The 13,472-nt window shown below is 47.4% G+C and overlaps 1 protein-coding gene across 1 annotated transcript in view; it reads right to left on the bottom strand.

Moving 5' to 3' along the window:
- Positions 1–21: 21 nt before the first annotated feature.
- LOC122377369 (glutamate receptor ionotropic, kainate 2-like) overlaps positions 22–13,472 on the bottom strand; it is a 30,058-nt gene continuing 16,607 nt past the window's right edge. The window contains exons 8-18 of the mRNA XM_043357310.1: positions 12,960–13,112; positions 10,857–11,066; positions 10,337–10,628; positions 9,900–10,038; positions 8,426–8,563; positions 8,109–8,163; positions 7,071–7,213; positions 6,384–6,613; positions 3,353–3,462; positions 1,182–1,337; positions 22–829 (exon numbers count right to left, since the gene is read on the bottom strand). Coding sequence (XP_043213245.1) covers positions 635–829; positions 1,182–1,337; positions 3,353–3,462; positions 6,384–6,613; positions 7,071–7,213; positions 8,109–8,163; positions 8,426–8,563; positions 9,900–10,038; positions 10,337–10,628; positions 10,857–11,066; positions 12,960–13,112 — 1,821 coding nt within the window. The 3' untranslated portion in view covers positions 22–634. The remainder of the gene's footprint in view (positions 830–1,181; positions 1,338–3,352; positions 3,463–6,383; positions 6,614–7,070; positions 7,214–8,108; positions 8,164–8,425; positions 8,564–9,899; positions 10,039–10,336; positions 10,629–10,856; positions 11,067–12,959; positions 13,113–13,472) is intronic.

Here is a 13,472-nt window from a genome sequence, read left to right as displayed (position 1 = left end):
TATTGTTGTAAAACAAGGAGAGAAATCGCCAAGCGCAACGCCAGGTTTATTATTACATCTGCATGCAAAGCACTACAGGAAACAGGTATTCTTACACGCACTACAACTACAAGAATAACATCCAAAAAGATGTACGAGCAACGCATTTCGTAAATCGAGATATCTTCGGAGAAACTCTTCCATTGTGACCTACAATAACACCAGTCTTTATCCCGAAGTTGACATTCGGTCATGCACCCAATCATCCAGCACTCCACTGGCCAGCTCCATCTGGCGCAAGCAGGGCTCCAACTGAGCCCGTCGGCGGCCGAGCTCAGATGTAACAGAGTAAACCCATTGCCAGGGCATTGTGTCCGTCCATTGAGTGCTCCTACCACACATACGCAAGCGGCAAGGTTCAGGCGGCCGTATGGCCAAAGAGCAGTGTTTCTTCCAGGTCGAGTCACTGGCGTCCGCTGGCCACCGTCACTGAACGTCAGTCTCCACATCCGCTCTCGATATCTTTCCTGTCAGTGATGCTGCTGAGCGTTCAGTAACATCTGATCTGTCGGCGGCCTCTGATTCCATTGAAGGCCCGTCAGTGGTCCACCAGCCTACTGATCTGTCAGTGACCCCTGACACCATTGACCGCCGGTCAGGAGACAGCCGGTGTCCCGAAGTCTCCGTAGGCAGCGCTGTGTTTCCGCGCTGCCGCCTCGTTGAAAGCCACCAGGCCGTGAGAGCCGGACCCGCGTCTCTCAGCCGGCGGCGGTGCACGCGCTGGCTTCGTGCTGCCGTGACACCGCAGGATGAAACGCAGCTCACGGCCCATCTCGGAGAGCACCGAGGTCTGCCAGAGTGGGGGGGGGGGGGGGCAGCTAGAGGTCAAACATCCTGACACAGGAAGATAATAGGACGTTTCGACACTTGATGGGACAGGTTCCCAGGTCAATGAACACAGAGCAGATAAAGACTTCCGTGTGGCAATTGGCAAACTATTGTCAAGAGCCATCAGATAGAAAACAAACGCAAGGAATAACACTGAGAATCACCGTCAAGACCGTAGGCGTAACGTTGGAAAATGAAGGATCGCCTATACTATTATACCTTCACTGCAAAGTGGATCTCAAGGACCCATGCAACTGGTCGCTTCTGGAGAATGATCGATCCTCGCACAGTTTGGCTGACACTAGCGAACTCACGTTATCGTCTGAGGCCTGGTCCCGCAGGTGGAAGATGAATTCGACGACGGCGATCAGCGTGGCCACTACCATGCCGCCCATCAGGCAGACGAACACGCCGCCCACATTCTCCAAGTCCAGTTCGCTGGCCGCCGAGCTGGACCTACCACGGTCATCCTGTCGGTGGCGAGGGGAGGGAGGGCAGGTTAGGCCTCGGGTGTCGGTATCAAGGTGGGCCGTGAACACTGGAAAGGAGACAGTCGATGGGTACGCCACATCGAGTTACTAAACAAATACCTTCTGCAAATTGAACGCCTGGTTTTCAGAGTGCGTGGGATTTTACATTACCTCGCTCTTCGCTTCGGTGATCTGTCGCATTCAGAGACCGGTAAACCGTCCGTTTTTATTCCGATGGCCTGAGTGTAATCAGACACTGTCTACACTCTCTATGTACTATGTACAGGGAAGTACATAGTACATATCGAGCTGTATACCATGAGATTAAGTCGTGAACAAAGCTGTGAGCCGTGAGCTTATAGCACTGAACCGGGTTGTGACTGTGAGACACAATCAATCACAGCTGTATGCGCCAGGTCATGAACTGGCGCCACCGTGAACTGTAAAGGCCTGGCTACACTATGCGTTTTCTGCGTGCTTTTTTGCGAGTTTGCGTGTTTTGCGTAATATCGTTTTAGAAAAAAAAAGTTATTACTAATATAACTTCTTTGATATTTACAGAAAATAAAATAAAACTTATGTTAATTAAAAGTTTACATGAAAAACATAACCAAAACGTAATGTCGTTTCTTTCTAGAACGATATTACGCAAATCACGCAAACTCGCAAAAAACGCACGCAGAAAACGCATAGTGTAGCCAGGCCTTAACCCGGCAAGCGGTGGGCCTACCAGCCACCTTCCGCGCGGTGGGGGGGGGGGGCATTTTTTTGCCCCCCCCCCGTATCTCCGAAACTACTGGACGGATCCGGAAAATTCAAACGGCGTTCGATAGCCCTGTCAAATTCGTCGAAGGAAACCAAATTTCATTGACCTCGGGGTCACCGATGACGTCACAGGTCAGGTCAAAGATAAAATGTTTCACCGTTCACGGGGCTTCTAGGGAAAGCGCTATAACACCGAGTAAAACGCATTTTGTCGAAAATCAGCGATAAGGCGTCAGTTGTCTAGTACATATGTTGCTATTAGAGGTCACTGGTCATACCAGGTCAGGTCACAGGTCAGGTCACCAAAGGTCACCAATGGTCACCACATGAGCCGAACTTTACTAAGGTTATGCGATGCATGTTTTATGGCCAGTTTTTCATTTCCAACTCAATGGTGTTGGTTATAAGACCATCAGGTACGGTTTAGGTCACTTTCTGGTGGAGGTCAGGTCAAGGTCAGGTCAAGGTCAGGTCCAAAAGGGTCAAATTTCAAAGTTGATATTTTTGCATAAAATGGGTATCGATTCGATGCAGCTCGTCACGAGGAGTCTAATGGTGGTCTTTGTTTTGCGCTACGAGGTCTAGAATTGCTAAAAATTGATTTTGAAAATTTGACGTCATCAATTTTGAACAGTTTTTTCGCTATAACTTGGCCAAAAAAAGAGGTATCGATCTCAAATTTGGTATGTAGATAGAAGGCGGTAGGGACTATCACATATATTCCGTTTTTTCGAAATTCAAAAAACTTTTTGGATTTTTTGGCTATTATATTCAAAAAATCTATTTTTGGATTTTTGGGGGTCAAAACCCAAAAAAAAAATCGAAAAAACCGAAATAGCAGTTTTGTAGCCCTTTTGATTTCACACCTTTTATGTCAAAAACATTTTTTCTGTATCTCTAAAGCTGTAGGCCTGACAGCTCTTCCCGCGAAACCTTTTTTTTTTGGGTCGAAAATGGCAAAAATGACGTCACTCTGACGTCATTAGCGGCCAATCTATCATAGCCTTTGGAAATTTTTTTGATCACCATGTGCGCTAGCTGCTCCCGGGAGGGTGCTGAAAGTTTGGTGACGATCGGCGCAGCGGTTCTCGAGATATATTGAAAAAACTAAAGGGGGGCAAAAAAATGCCCCCCCCCCCACCGCCTGGAAGGTTAAGCCATGAACTGTGAATTATGTAACACCGTGAGTTGCACGCCATAACCACGGGTTGTCAGCCGTTAATTACGAGCCGTAAAATGCGAATACGTACAGAGCACTGAGCACCGTCGTTTTTCCACCACTTGTTCTTGAGTTCTGCCAGCTTGCCCTGCTCCTGCATGTAGACCAGCCGCTCGTTGAGCTGGTTGGTCCAAGGCGAATCTACACAGAGAAAGGGATGCAACACGTTCAGATGCTCGTTTGAGCCGAGTAGACTCCGTGCGGGGGCAGGTTACATACGCGCACATGCTGATCTTACGAGGGCGAGTCATTCTTACTGAGCTAAGAACACTGAACACAAATAATACATAACCGTGCAATCTAAGGAGAGCATATAAAACATTTGGGAACTAGAAGCCAGGGCTGCGGAGTCTGAGTCGGAGCTGGAGTCGGTCGGAGTCGACAATGCTGCCCGGAGTCGGAGTCGCCAAAATCTTACCGACTCCTACTCCGGAGTCGGAGTGAACACGCTGCATGCTTCAACGACCTGCTTTGCACCAGTTTGCTTGACGATACTACGCAGATTTTGTCAAAAGAAGGTCATGTTACTGTATTGGACTAGCGTTTTCAGCGAAAGAAGCAGAAAACGGCGGATTCGCCGGAACCTGCTTTATATTATGCATGCTAGCTGTAAAGCATGTTTGCAATACAAGGCCTAGGGGCGCATAAAGTATCGTTTCATGTAAAATAAAATCATCTTCACAATGCACATTATTATTATTATATGAAATTTGAGAGAAACTTCCGGAGTCGGAGTCGGAGTCACCCGAAAATGCATCGACTCCGCAGTCCGCAGCCGTGCTAGAAACTGCTCTCTGTGACTAGTTTGAAAGGAGCGACACATACGCACACTACACACACATTGCACACATGGGCATCAGCTACACATCAATCAACTGCTTCTTGAAAGTCTGAAAACATATTGATATAATAGCGGAGGTCAAACGGGCACCTGTGCAAAAAAAAAAAATGAAAACAGCGCAATATATTCCAAGACAAGAACCTTTACAGGGCATCCAAAGTACGTATACATAATGCAGTCAACCAAAGTAGTGGCATGATGATGTGATCATGCAAATGTAAAAGAGTAGCGGACAAACAAAAATCAAGATTTCGTATTCGCGCTAGGATTCGCGGCTGTAATTGGCGGTTGAAAAGGTGACGAACCAAATGGTGTGCTGTGCTACATCTAACTACCGAACAACATCAATTGTCAAGTCAAGGACGTGAGCAGTCCGTGACGGCGCGGCGATCAGGCTGCCGCTGAGACCCGACACGAATGCAGAACTGCAGAACAGCTACCTTGCACTCGGATTTATCATTGAGCCGCCGCTCCTTCCACCAGCGAGTGATGAGTCGCTGCAGCACTCCCTTCTCTTGGAATAGCAGGATCATTGAGCTGATCCGGTCCCTGTGAGGCGAGCCTGACCGGCAATTGACCGAGGTCAGGTCACGGCGGTCAGGACAAAGGACAGGGCAAGCAGATTATCGTAAAGGTCAGATTAGTAAGCAGCGCTGAGTACAGACATGTTAGTGGAACTGGCCCGGTTTCTTTATCAACTTTTTAGGGAAGTCCCAGCCATAAGCCCTCAGGCCTCAGAAGTCAGACACGGATCAGACAGATGCCCGAAGACTGTTAGGTAACGAGAAGCGAAGCAGTAGCAGCTACCACAACGATAGAGTGTCATGTAAACACCATGCTCATCGCTCAATACCCGTGGTTGTTAGGCGTGTTAACCCTCGCCCCGTTGGGGGGGGGCCATTTTGGCCCCCCCCTGTGGTTTTTCCTGAATAGCAAGAAAACGGCGGCGCGCAGCGCCGTCAAATTTTCAGTACCTTCCCGGGCATCAATTTGACACCTTCACACCAAATTTCAAGTCTTAGGTCACCTTAGGTCAGGAGTTATTGAGGTCAAACTGAGGTCATGTTCGAGCAAAAATGAGCAAAAAACATGCAATCTTGAAACGCTCACCAAATCTACAGTTATCAAGCAATTTCAAAGTTCTTTAAATGGTCTAGTAGACAAAAAGCGGCGCTACAAAACTGCTATCTCGGATTTTCAAAATTTTTGGTTTTTGACCAAAAAAAATTCAAAAAATTAATTTTTTTAGAAAAACTTTGAAAAAATCCAAAAATTTTCTGAATTTCGAAAAAACCGGAATATATGTGATAGTCCCAGCGCTCTTCTATATACATACCAAATTTCAGATCGATATCTCGTTTTTTGGCCAAGTTATAGCGAAAAAACTGTTCAAAAATGATGACGTCAAATTTTTGAACTCAATTTTTAGCAATTCTAGACCACGTACGGCAAAACAAAGACCACCATTGAACTCCCCGTGACGAGCTGCATCGATTCGATACCCATTTTATGCAAAAAATATTAACTTTGAAATTTGACCTAATTTGACCTGACCTTGACCTGACCTTGACCTGACCTTGACCAAAACGTGATCTAAGCTGGCCCCAAAGGCTGCCTGACCCATATAATCGCATTTGTCATGTAAAATGGACCATAAAACATGTATCACACGACACTTTCATATTGTGACCCCCCCGTGACCTGACCTCTGTGACCTGACCTGGTATCAGTGACCTCAAATAGCAAAATATGTGTTTGAAGAACATTTCCCCATCGATGATTTTCAATGAAATGCATTTTACTCGATTTTACAACGCATTTCTTGAAGTGCCTGTAAACGGTGAAAATTGGACCTTTGACCTGACCTGTGACGTCATCGGTTTGACCTAGGTCAATAAAATTGGGTCACAAGGTAGTTCCCCGTTGGGGCTATCCAACGCCGTTTACCGCTTGTCGCTATGTTGCGTGGTTCTCGAGATCTTAGGGGGGGGCCAAAATGGCCCCCCCCCCCCCAACCGGGCGCGTTGCTCGGCAGAGCCCAACGGGGCGCGGGTTAATGGTTAGAAAAGAAAAGGTAGCAGGAGCGGTGATCCTTTCATTTTTATGACGAATTCGGTACTGGCCGATCCAGAGTATCAAATGTAAGTCCGGGCCGGTTAAGTCCAGCACTCACAACAGGCCAGTTCAGTACCACTGATCCCCTTCTCGCTCCATCACTTACCTGGCGGCAGCGCGATGCCGTAGCCCTTGTTATCGAGCAGTCCGCCGACCTGGGAGAGCTCGCAGTCGCGCTCCACGTGGTACTCGATCGACGACGACTCCATGAAGTAGGCGAAGTTGCCCTTGTCGTTCTTGACGCGCTGGATGCCCTCCTCGGTGTCGTGGAACACGGTGGGCGACTGCGACTCCATCACCTGCCACATCTTGTTGTACGGAGCGATCTGGGAGGTCCTGGATGTGGTGATTCGACAGAGGTTGGTCAAGCGTTGAGGATGGTGCGTTTGCCAGGCTGGTCAAGCGTTGAGGATTGTGCGTTTGCCAGGCTGGTCAGGCGCTACTAACTCAGGGTGTGGGTTAGGAGAGCAGTGAGTCGCAATGCTGAGTGGCGATGTCTTAGCTGAAACTCCGACCGTATGCAAAGTACGTAATATCATAAATCGATGCATATCTATTAAACAGAGGTCGATCTACCCGTACATAGGTACATAGGCATACGGGCATACAAGGTTTACGGGCCAGCAGCTGTTCCTCGCAATAATTGCATTTATGGGCACGGGTCTATGGTTCAGCAGATGTTCCCTGCCAATGTTCGACTTCCCTTCGTGAGCAGAAAATACGGCAGTCTTTCACACGGATAATCTGAATATAGATGCACCGTTGTCACAGCCGGGTTTCGTTGCGTGCTGACCTGAAGAAGGTGGCCGTGGAACCGCTCTCGTAGAGTCCGTACTTGATGGAGCTCTGCGCGGCCAGGTCCTCTACAGAGGTGATGGGGAACACCAGTCGCTCCACCGTGAGGAACGCTGCCAGGTTGGCAGTGTACGAAGATATCTGTAGGCAGCGCACCGTGGTCGGTGAAAATCGGGAACTGGCACCTACGCATGTTTCCGGCTGGGGTTTCTTATTTGTTTTGAGTTTTCTAATCCCTCAAATATAGCTTTTGTTACGGAGCGAGCGAAGCGAGCGTAGTCTTTCCTTAGATTAACGGAAATTTCTGAGTATGAGCGGCCGGCCGGCCGGCCGGCCGGCCGGCCGTGCGGACGCTTTTGCGAGGCTTATATCTCAGCAACCACTTGACCGATTTACACGCGGTAATTTTTGTAGGGTAGCTTCATTCCTTCTACCAAGTATTGGACTATTCCCGATGCATGTGGGTGACCCCTTATGCACGTGCCACGTGCAAAACGAAGAGGTGTCAGTTTTGTAATTGTTGCAATATCTCGGTAACTACTTGGCCGATTGCGCTGAAAGTTGGCATGTAGGTAGGCACCCACTAGGCAGTGCATATCCATGTGCCAGAGTTGGGGTGCTGCTGCACGTGCGCACGTGCAGGGGTCGTTTCCAGATCTCGAGAACGGCTGGACCGATGGCGCTCAAATTTGGTACACGGTTAGGGACCAGTTAGTAGGGTGCCGTGCACAAGTCAGTTGGGACCCATTTTGCACGTGCGCACGAGCAGGGTGCCGCTTTCAGATCTCGACAACGGCTAGGCCGATTGTGCTCAAATTTGGCACATCGCTAGAGACCGGTTAGTAGAGTGCCGTGCACAAGTCAGTTGGAGGTACCCCCTCGAAATTTCGCACGTGCAAGGCCCACCCTCTCGCTCGCTCCGTTAGTCGCCCCAAAAGGCGTTATACTGGTAATTAAATTGCGAGAGAAAAATTCCTATACATTACATATGCTTTAGTGTGTCTAGAAATCGAGATAGGCAATTGAATGGACTTACCATGATAAGAGTGAAAAACCACCACATCGCAGCGACCATTCGAGTAGATACCGCCCTGTGAGATGAAAAGAACGATTTAAGTTAGTTATGCCAAATCTAACTAGATAGCAAATTCATTTAAATGAATTATCATTATCGTCTTCCGGTAACTGCAAGTGTTTCCATTATCACCATGACTATGTAAGTAAAAGCAGCAGAGCTAATAGAGCAGAGCAGTAGCGAGTCGGGGCAATGGGCATAGTGCGCATAAAACTTTCCACGAAATTTTCATCGCACCAAAAAGTAACAATCACGTTCGAACGACACACTACACTTACTTCGGCAAGAAGTCGCATCCTTGCTGCATAAGGGAGCCGATGCAGAACCAGATGCAGTTGAGGAAGTTGAAGTTGTTCTGCAGCTGCTCCTGGTCGGGAGCGCACGGGTGCGGGGGCTCCCACTCGTACGGTGTGAACCTGACAAGAAAAAGTGCTGTGGTTACTGGTTAGGGGAGAACGGGGTCAATTGTAACATTTTTTGCATTTTATCACTTGGTGCAAACACATTTGCAGTTATTAAGTTCTTTCTTTTATTATCAAAAACTACGATGTTTTGTCTTTAAAATGCAGCTAAAACATTTCCGAAATAACTTCTTTTTCGGGTTAAAATTGTTGTCTGAAAAAGTCAATTCAGCTGTTACAATTCACCCCAGATACGGGGTCAAAAGTAACACCACCCGGGGACAATTGTAGCATGTTAACTTACAGGCTACAGCAACACATTTTTTCCAAAAATTTGACTTAACGAAAGTATTGGACACTTGTTCATCTTCCCAGACTTGGTAGGTACGTTTCTTCTCAGGAATAAAGGCTTAAAACCTCGCACTTATGCAGGGGTTGGATAGACCTCCTCTCCCTCGGTTTTTTTCGCAAATAAATCGCGTAAAAAACTGCCGATATTGCGATTAAACTTCCAGTTCTCTTAATTCTAGCAATGTTTCGTCTTCCTTGAAAATTTGACGACTTTGACATAATGGGCACTGACCTATAGCCTGTTACATTTGACCCCTGCAAAAATGTTACAATTGTCCCCGTCGCGCCTTGACATATTTTAGCCGAAACTGGCGCAAAAAAGATGTTGCATGTACAGCATTTAATGCTTTCAATTTATGGGCAACAAGCCTGCTAACGCTTACACAAAGTCTTAAGTCGATATCTTTTCAATGGCGGGAGTGAGCTAATCAAATATAACGGTATAAAAAGTTACAAAATGCTCTCAAAAACACATAACTGTGCACAGTCATCGACATACCCGGCACTTTCGCCTCAAACTCTGTTGGGAAAGGCAGTATAGAATTACGCATTTTTGGTCTTAACATCAGCTCATTCTATTGGTAAGTTTATGAATTATTAACACTGTTACAATTGCCCCGTGTTACATTTAACCCCGCTCTCCCCTACATATAGCGGCATCAAATGGGCCGTTGAGGCTGTATTGGTATTGTGTAGATAATCTGTGATAAAGTTAGTTGAAAACAATGCATTTGAATGACAGCGCAAGAGAAAGCTATGTTTTGCTGGCATAAGATGTGATTCGAAGTCAAAATTACGCAGTTTCACACAGCCGTCAAGAGATGGCGCTAGTAGTAGGCGCCTGAAAGTATACTGTGCCGCACGGCTCCGGGTGGATGGCGGCGCAGTCTAGTTGCAGGCGCTTACCACTGGCGCCATCTCTTGGCGGCTATGTAATATTTGCTGTGTAACATTTGTCCACGACATTTCCAATCACAGTCGAGCTGTTTGCGTTTCATACCTGGCCAGGACGAACATGAGCAGTGAGACGCCCATGGTGGCACCGGCCATGTACAGCCAAACACGCAGAGACAGAGGGGAGAGGAAGGAGAAGAGTGACGGAGGCTCCCGGGTCGGCTTCCTGTACAAAATACTGATGCCTGAAATGCAAACAAAATCACTGCTGATAAGCCAATATAGCGCCAGGAAGTTGTAAACATGTGCAAGGGAAATGTAAATGGCCGCCGTACATTCTTTTTTCGAATGACCTTTGCGTCCAAAACATGTACATTGAAAAATGCAGGCCAATATTTGACTGAAGAGATCGACATTTTGAGCTAACATTTCATAGACTGTCTCAATCGACTACGCAATGGTCTTCACTTCGCCACATTTCATCATCACCATCATCATCGCCCACATCATCATCCACAGCACCGCCACCTTTCCCCGACTGACCTAGGTTCATGAACTGCATGGTGAAGTCGACGACGGCCTCCCTCTCGAAGGTAATGGTCAGGTCGGAGATGGCCAGGTCGGCCCTGCCCTCCAGTAGCTCTCCAATCATGCCGTTCCACCGTCCCGTCTCGGGGTCGTACTTGCCCGGAGCGTTATCGGGCACCGGTTTGATGGTGTAGTTGAAGTGGAGAGCCTGCGCCAGCTCCTCGATAAGGTCGACGCAGATTCCCTCGTATCGGTCGTTGCCCTCCAGTTCCTCAGATGATTCCTTGAGCATTGTGTACGGCTCTTTCTGAGGAGGAAATAGGGATACGATCGCACAACTCTAAGATTTGGCCCGTCTCTAGGGAGGGATATGCGTTTGAATGAACTCAAGAACGATCACAAAATATGAGCTGGCCACACAAAGCCTTCTTATTGTAATATATCGCATATAAAATTGTGAAACCAAATAATAACATTTATCACATCATCAATAAAGAAAACTAACATTTATATTACAATTATCACGGTAGCTCACCAGCAGAGTTGTAACGGTGAGGTTCTGGTTCTTGATGCTGGGTACGACGCGCGTCCTGTTGTCGGCACCGGAGGCACTGAACCCCTCGGGCGTCCAACGGCCGAGCGGCACCAGGCCCTCGTCTAGCAGCGTCACCACATCCAGCGAGAAGTGGGAGCGCACACCAGTGGTGTCGAACCGCACCAGACCGGTCAGGCCCAGAACCTCCACCTGGGGATGCCATGTGTGTCAGGCCAGGGATTAGCTGCTAAAGCTTCACCTGAGGACGTCGGATGTAAGGTCAGTGGATAGACTGTCTGCACCTGTTCTTGAGGAGCAGAGTGTCCCAGGTCACGGTTCGAACTTCCGACATACTGTCTCGTGCGTAAAAAGTCAGAAGTCGGCTAGGTACCGAAAATAAACGATGAGACAACAACTCAAGGTCGGATAAAAATATAAAGAATAATTGAACTATCCGTCTGCCACTTAACCCTATTCCTGGCGAGGGGGGGGCCTCAGGAGCCCCCCCCTGAGGTTTTTTGGTTATTTCTCCCAAACGCGTTAAGCTAGGAAGCTCAAATTTTCTGACTTTTCCTAAAAGGCTTCTACGCAACATGTCTGAAAATTTTGAGTTGATCTGACCTCAGGTCAGGTCACCAGAGGCGGTTTGGTGACCCTACCTCAGAAAAGTTTGCAATCACGCCAGAGCTAGAGTTTTTGACTGATCAATTTCTTCTCTTCAGGGTTTAGTTAGGGTACCAGTATGTGCAATTTGTTTATCTCGGAATTTTGATATCGGTGACCTAAGGTCAGGTCAATTTCGCGACCTCCCCATTATAAGTCAATGGGGGAAAAATCAACTCCCTGTTTTTACCACTAAAACGGGTCGGAATGGCCCCATATACCATACATGACTTCATATACGATCAACCTTCACTACCTTGAGGTCTGTTTTGCTGTTGGGCAGCTGTGAGGTCATGTGACGTCATCAAAGGTCACCAAAGGTTTTTGGCCAATAACTCCGTACAGGAACAAGATACAGACGCGTGGATGGTCTCATTGTGTTCAGCTCGTCAAGACGCATCGAATGATATACATGATGACCTCGAGGTCACGTGACCTGAGGTCAACCTTTGACCTTGACCTTTCGAGGTCAACATTACATATATATCATTCGATGCGGATTGACGAGAGGATCACGATGATGCCCTTAGTTTGTTCCTATCTTGACTAATTCGAAAGTTATTCGAGAAAAACTCTCTCCATATCTAGCGCCGCCATTTTGACTTTTTCGACCCCTGTGACGTCATCTTTGACCTGACCTGAAAATGACCTTAGTAAAAATTGTAGATCTTGGCCGTGCGTATCCGATGCCGTTTACCGCTTGTCGCTATCTTGCTTCGTTCTCGAGATCTCAGGGGGGGGGGCCGAATCGGCCCCCCCCCCGCCAGTTTCTTGTCCCGGCGGAGCCCGCCAGGAATAGGGTTAAAGGTTTGCACTATGCAGCACCATGCAATTTTTAGGTACCACTCATAGTTTAGCGATGTCGGAGAAGCGATGTCTCTTTGAGGCAGTTTTCAGCTTGCAGTCATGGCTCCGACTCAAATAGCTCCGTTTGAGTTTGAGTTGTCCCATTTATCTCATCCTGCTACCGTAATGAGACACTCTAAATCCCATTTATCACACCAGTCACCACACCAGCAGCGTCCATATCTTGAGAGCAGCGCCGAAATCCTTGGATTATGTGAAATATTGGAGGAAGAAACCTCATCCATATCCTGTTTTGAGACGTAGCACATGGCTCGGTGCATTATTGATACATATTTGATATTTGCATGCTATGCAAATCAGATAAAGACAGATTTCAAGGACGGATGGTTTGTAACCATGGTGTACGCTTGGCGAAATAAGTGACCATGTTTTATAACAATGGCTGGAAAGTTTTCTGTGCGAGGGTGTGCGTTTGGATTTTCATATCACACTACTCCTCAACGATTGAATTAGCAAGTATCGATGCAACATGGCAATCGTTTATTCTGAATATTTTGGTACATGTCTCTAAAATGAATATACCTACCTTACATAATTAATCATATTCTGGGCTGTCATTAGAAATACACTCACGTTTCTCATGTAGTTGAGGACGCTCTCTCCGTGTGGCCAAAGGTCGTCCATGTCGCAGTTGAGTGACATGACCCGGATGTCACGTGACACGTGCAGGTCATCGACGGCCTTGGCGAACAGCAGTGCGGCGTCGTACAGAAGTGCTGCCTCCGTCTGTAACAGCGCACATCAGATACACGATGAATTGTCAGCAGCCATAGTGCAGTATCTTTGGCGGTAAACATCTCGTTAATTGGCTGGAAAACAACTCTCGGAGAGCCTGCTGCGGGCTACCGCTATATAGCACAGATTCCTTAGCCTTACGAACTGACATTAAACTTGTATTGCATTCAACAGCAAAGTAATGTGAGGTAGCTACTAAAGGCATTAGTGTAAAACGGCGTAAAACGTTTTTTTTAATAATCCAAACGGCAGTGACCGAGAATAATCCATAGAAAAGGCTAACACTCTTTTCTGCAGGCTTTTCTACTAAAGTCTGACAAGGTCAGTCCGTCGCGACCAGCCCCAGGCCCT

Source organism: Amphibalanus amphitrite, unplaced genomic scaffold (assembly GCF_019059575.1).
Source record: "Amphibalanus amphitrite isolate SeventyFive unplaced genomic scaffold, NRLGWU_Aamphi_draft 000043F_arrow, whole genome shotgun sequence".
NCBI classification, from domain to species: Eukaryota; Metazoa; Arthropoda; class Thecostraca; order Balanomorpha; family Balanidae; genus Amphibalanus; species Amphibalanus amphitrite.
Note: the sequence above shows the minus strand (reverse complement) of the source record. Positions and strands in the feature narration are given on the sequence as shown.